This window comes from Belonocnema kinseyi, chromosome 6, assembly GCF_010883055.1.
Source record: "Belonocnema kinseyi isolate 2016_QV_RU_SX_M_011 chromosome 6, B_treatae_v1, whole genome shotgun sequence".
Classification (NCBI taxonomy): domain Eukaryota; kingdom Metazoa; phylum Arthropoda; class Insecta; order Hymenoptera; family Cynipidae; genus Belonocnema; species Belonocnema kinseyi.
The window spans coordinates 33140823-33146305 of NC_046662.1; the positions used below are offsets into that span (position 1 = coordinate 33140823).

At 32.0% G+C, this 5483-nt stretch overlaps 1 protein-coding gene across 1 annotated transcript in view; it reads left to right on the forward strand.

Annotated features, from left to right (window-relative positions):
* Window positions 1–4999, forward strand: part of LOC117175324 — a 32324-nt gene extending 27325 nt beyond the window's left edge. The window contains exon 11 of the mRNA XM_033365033.1: window positions 4595–4999. Coding sequence (XP_033220924.1) covers window positions 4595–4999 — 405 coding nt within the window. The remainder of the gene's footprint in view (window positions 1–4594) is intronic.
* Window positions 5000–5483: the final 484 nt, after the last annotated feature.

Below are 5483 nucleotides of genomic sequence, written 5' to 3' on the forward strand. Positions count from 1 at the left end.
GTATATGATGCAGACGGAATACTAGAGGCTTTCAGAGACTATTTTTGGAGACAATTCGGAGATGAAGCTATAGGACACCACAACTGCGATGTTGAACACAATGCGATAGAAAATTCAATTGAGAAAGTCTGCGTCACTGAGGTTAGGGATATAATTAAGAACTTGAAAAACGGTAAGGCTGCCGGTGTAGACGGTATTAACGCTGAAATGCTTAAACACGGTGGCGAGTACATACCACATAGACTGTGCAAATTGATAAATTTATGTTTCGAGATGGGAGACGTCCCAGACGATTGGAAAGAACAATTATCTTACCAATATACAAAAGAAAGGGTGATAAAAGCGACTGCAAAAATTACAGAGGGATAAGCTTATTAAGTACCGTAAATAAAATATACCCAAAAATACTTATTCGTAGGCTAATGAAAATAACAGAAGCAAAGATTTGGGAAGTCCAAAGTGGGCTTATGCCAGGAAGGTTATGTACGGATCAAATATTCAGCTTAAGACAAATAACAGGAAAAAATTTGAGAGTAGGAAAAAAAGTTTTCTGTGCATTTGTTGACCTAGAAAAAGCTTTTGACAAGGTAGATAGAAGTAAACTTTGGGAAGTTCTGAAAGAGTATGGAGTCAATGGATGGATCCTACAAGCTATAAAAACAATATATACAGGTAGCAAAGCGAGTGTAAGAGTGAATGGGAAACTGAGTGACTGTTTCGATATTATTCAAGGAGTTAGGCAAGGATGCGTTATGTCTTCATGGTTATTTATATTATTCATGGATAAGTGTTTAAGAATGGCTCTTTTCGACGAAGAGGGTGTGGAACTCGAAACAGTGAGGGTACGTGGGTTAGCGTTCGTAGATGATACGATTGTTATGGCAGAGTCTATCGAAGACCTACAAAGAATGTTGAATAAACTAGATGCAAGCATGAAGAGAATGAGCCTCAAAATTAACGAAAATAAAACCAAATCTATGGTGTTCGAAGGAAAGAGTGAAAAAACACTATGCAATATTTTATTAAATGATGAGAGAATTGAACAAGTTGACAAGTTCGTATACCTTGGTAGCTTATTTACTAGGGACGGGAAGATAGATGAGGAATTAGATTGACGCATAAACGAAAGTAAAAAGGTTATTGGTAGAGCAGGTCCCCTTATCAGAAGTAAAAATACATCAAATAAAGCTAAAATGGCAATACATAATTCTATATTTGTACCGACTGTACTATACGGTAGCAAGACATGAACTTATCAAGAAGAAAATAAGAGTAAAATTAACGCAATTGACATCAGATTCATGCGCATAATGTGCGGGAAAACTTTGATGGACAAAGTAAGCAACGAGATAATTCTAAAAGAATGTCGTGCAGAAGAGACGCTAGTAGACACATGGGTAAGGAATCGGTTAAGACGGTTCGGGCATGTTGAGAGAATGCCAAAAGAACGACTAACGAAACAAGTGTATTAAGGTAAAGTAAATGGCAGCGTGCCCAGAGGGAGACCGCGGAAAGAACGGTTAGAATGTGTGATTGAGACCCTAGTTAGAAGAGACATAAGAAGTCACAGAAACACGAGAGCCTGCATGAAAAAATGCATGGACATAAAAGAAGCTAGAGAAGTATGCCAGGACAGGAAAGTATGGAGGCAAATATTTAATAAAAAGAGTGTCAGTAGAGTGAGTGACGCCTGAAACAAAAGACTTTGGCCACTAATGGGCCTAAGTGGGGAACCTAACATAACGACTTTGTGAGGATCTACACTTGGGATGATTGCTTGAGCGATTGATCAGAAACCTGGGTCGAAGCAGTGTTGCGGAACGAACGTGTTATTTGCATAAATAACACGAGAATTCTGGATCAATCTGAAAATTCTCTATCTCTTCCCCACATTACTCCTTTCCCCACCAAGTGAGTCACGCCTACCCCGAAAGGGAAATGGCTTAATGGTGTAATAATAATAATAATTCCTTAATATCTTCAAAATTTTGTAAAATCTTTAGTAACACTTTAAAATATTTGAAAACCTCTTCAAATATTTGAAATACAGTGAAACTCTTCTATATCGCCGCTTTTGGGACTGGCGGTGAGTGGGAACTAAGTGATTATAGCCCGCTCTGCTTTTGTTTGTTCACGCCTGAGTACTTGCCTGAGTGACAACAGCAGATCCCGCGCAACTCGCGCAGCTCCTGTTACATCTACCTACGGCGCGGCGGCAATTCTCGGAAGGGCTATAGAAGGGAGGACTAATGGAGGGTTTCACTTTAATTTGAAATCCCTCAATTCTCGTGAAAAAGTTACTTAAAATTTCATTAAGATATTATATAATCCCTTGAAATCCCATGAAGTTAGATAAAATCTGATATTTTTTTAGATATTTTTTTAATTCCTTGTATTCCCTTGAAATATTTCAAATGATTAAAAGTATTGGGCATTTTTTTAATCGTTTGAAATCTTGTGAAATCCCTTGGTATTTTCAAAGCTCTTGAAAATTCCTTGGAATATTTTAAAGAACCCGATAATTTAATATATCTTTTGAAATTTATTTAAATTCTTTAAATCTATTGAGATTTCTTAGACTCTTTTAAAATATTCTAAAATATTTTCAAATTTCTCAAGATTCTTGTAAATTCCTTGATATTTTTGGAATCCTTTGAAAGCTTTAGAAATCCCCGGAATTCTTTTAAAGTTTTTGAAAGTTCCTTGCAATTTTTTTTTTAATACCCGTTAATATTTGAAATTCTTTGAAATGTTTGTGTTCTCTTCAAATTTCAGAAATCTATTAACATTCCTTGGTATTTTTCATCTTTAAAATTCTTTGAAATCTCTTGAAAGTCCCTAGAATCTTTTAAAATATCCTGAAATATTTCAAATTTTGTAGGATCCTTTGAAATTCCTTGCTTTATTTAAATCTATTGAAATAATTTTAAATCCCATTAAATATGGTAAAGCTTATGAAATTTTTTAAAAATATTTTTAAATACCCTGTCGAATTTCAAATTCTTTGAAATCTTTTGAAATATCCTATATTCCAGAAATCTATTCAAATTCCTTGGAATTTTTACAAATATATATATATATATATATATATATATATCATTTAAAATTCCTTGAATTATTTTTAAATATCCTAAAATCTTCCAAATGATTTGAAACCTCTTGAGATACCCTGGAATCTTTTTTAAATATCTTAAAATATTTCAAATTCGGTAGGATCTTTGGAAATTCCTTGAAATTATGTAAATCTTTTGAAATAATTTTAAATCCCTTTAAATTTTGTAAAGGCTCTTGAAAATTCCTTGCAATATTTTTAAATACACGGCAATATTAAAAATCATTTGAAAGGTCTTGTAATTTCTTCATATTTCAGAAAACTATTAAAATTCCTTGAAATGTTTTGAAATGTCCTAAAATCTTAAAAATTATTTGAAATCTCCTTAAATTCTTGAAATCTATTAAAATTCTTTGGGATTTTGTAAAATTACTTTTAATCTTTTAAAATATCCTAAAAATTTGTGATTTCTTAGGATTCTTGAAAATTCTTTGTTATTTCTGAAATCCTTTAAAAGCTTTAGAAATCCTTAGTAAATTTGTTAAAACTTTTGAAAATACCTTGTAATATTTTTAAATACTCTAAAATTTTCAAAATACTTTGAAATCTCTTAAGATTCCTTGAAATATTGTAAAATTTCATAGAATCTATCAAAATATCCTAAAATATTTCAAATTTTTGAGGATCCTTCGAAACTCCTTAACATTTTTTAAATCTCTTGAAATAAGTTTAAGTCCCTTTACATCTTTTAAAGCTTTTTAAAATTTCTTGGAATATTATTAAATACTCGGTAACACGCAAATTCCTTTGAAATCTTTTGAAATATCTTCAAATTCGAGAAATATATTAAAATTCCTTCGAATCTTTAAAAACATCCTAAAACATTTTTGAAATTTCTTTGGATTCTTAAAAATTTCTTCATATTTTTGAAATCCCTGGGTATATTGTAAAACTTTTTAAAATTCCTCGGGATCCTTAAAATCATTTAAATTTCTTATAATCATCGGGAATACTTAAAATATTTTACAATCTCTTTAAATAACTAGATTTGACTAAAATATTATAAAATTTTGTGAAATTACATAGAATCTTACGATATTCCTTGGAATCCCTGGAAATTTTTGAAGGCATATGAAATTCCTTGAGATCCTGAGGAATTCATTACAAAACCTTATTGAGAACCTTTAAAATCCTTTAAAATTACCGAAATTTTTTGAAATATTTTGAATATTTTGAAATATGAACTTCGTGGAAATTCCATAACAATCCTTTGCTATATAGTACTTAAAAAAATGGTGAAACAATTTTTTTGTTATTTTTCACAGAATAATAAAAAAAAATAAAAATACTATTCTTATTATGCCGATATCAAGTCTTTACAACATTTCAATCTTGTACTGTAATTTCCTATAAGGTTTATTAGCTAAAAATATTTCATAGCAGTATCGACCCCCCGCCCCTCCCCCAAAGCTGTTACGTAATGTATGGGTTACTCCGTTCTGATAATAATGGATTTGATTTTTTTTTCTTCTGAAAAAATAGGTCATGTTATGGTTGAAAGAAGGTGGAATCACATTATATCACTTGAAGGATGTGATTCGTCGTCGAGCATCTCCGAGTCTATTTGAAGTTTTGGTAGAAAAAGATTTTCCTGATGATGGAGTTGCAAGAGTTCTTGAATTGACACCATTAGGAGCAGCCTTTTCTTTTTTAATTTTAGGACTTTTGATGTCGACTTTGGTATTTTACTTAGAATTACGTTCAGTTCGCGGTTCCAGGTCTACGTTAGATGTTTTGAAAGATATCAATCAGAAAAGATGCAAAAAGAATCTAACAAAACTTAAAAAGAAAAACATTAAAAAAATTGTTTTCTACCATAATAAAGTTCTTCCAATCGGAAATTTGTTGACTGTACAAGAATTAATTTCCAAAAATAAAGGTATATAAAAGTAAGAATTGCACTATTGATTATATGCGAATACTGTGAACTTCTGCCTATTTGAAAGTTTGCCTATTTGAAAGTCCCCTATTTGAAATCCTCTATACACGCTTATATGAAATTGCCATTGCTTATATGATCCCGCCACGGTCCCTGTACGGCCTGTACGCACACGTCCGCGTTAGTTGCTAACAAATTTAAAAAAGAGGCCTCAAGAGCGGGTAGCCCTCATTGGTTTGCATTGCGTATTTTAGCATGACGTCATGGGTTCATTTGCCGGTCGACGACCTTTCAGTGTCATGAAATAAAATAAAATATTAAAAATTTCAGATTAGTGCACCTATCCTATCATGACCGCGACATCATGCCACAAAACTCACTATTCCGCGAAATATTTGAGTCGTTTTGTGATTTTCTTATGTTGATTTTTAGTTGGTACCTTGTACTATTTGAAGGAAATTTTATATTTTCCACGTCACACGTCAACACCAA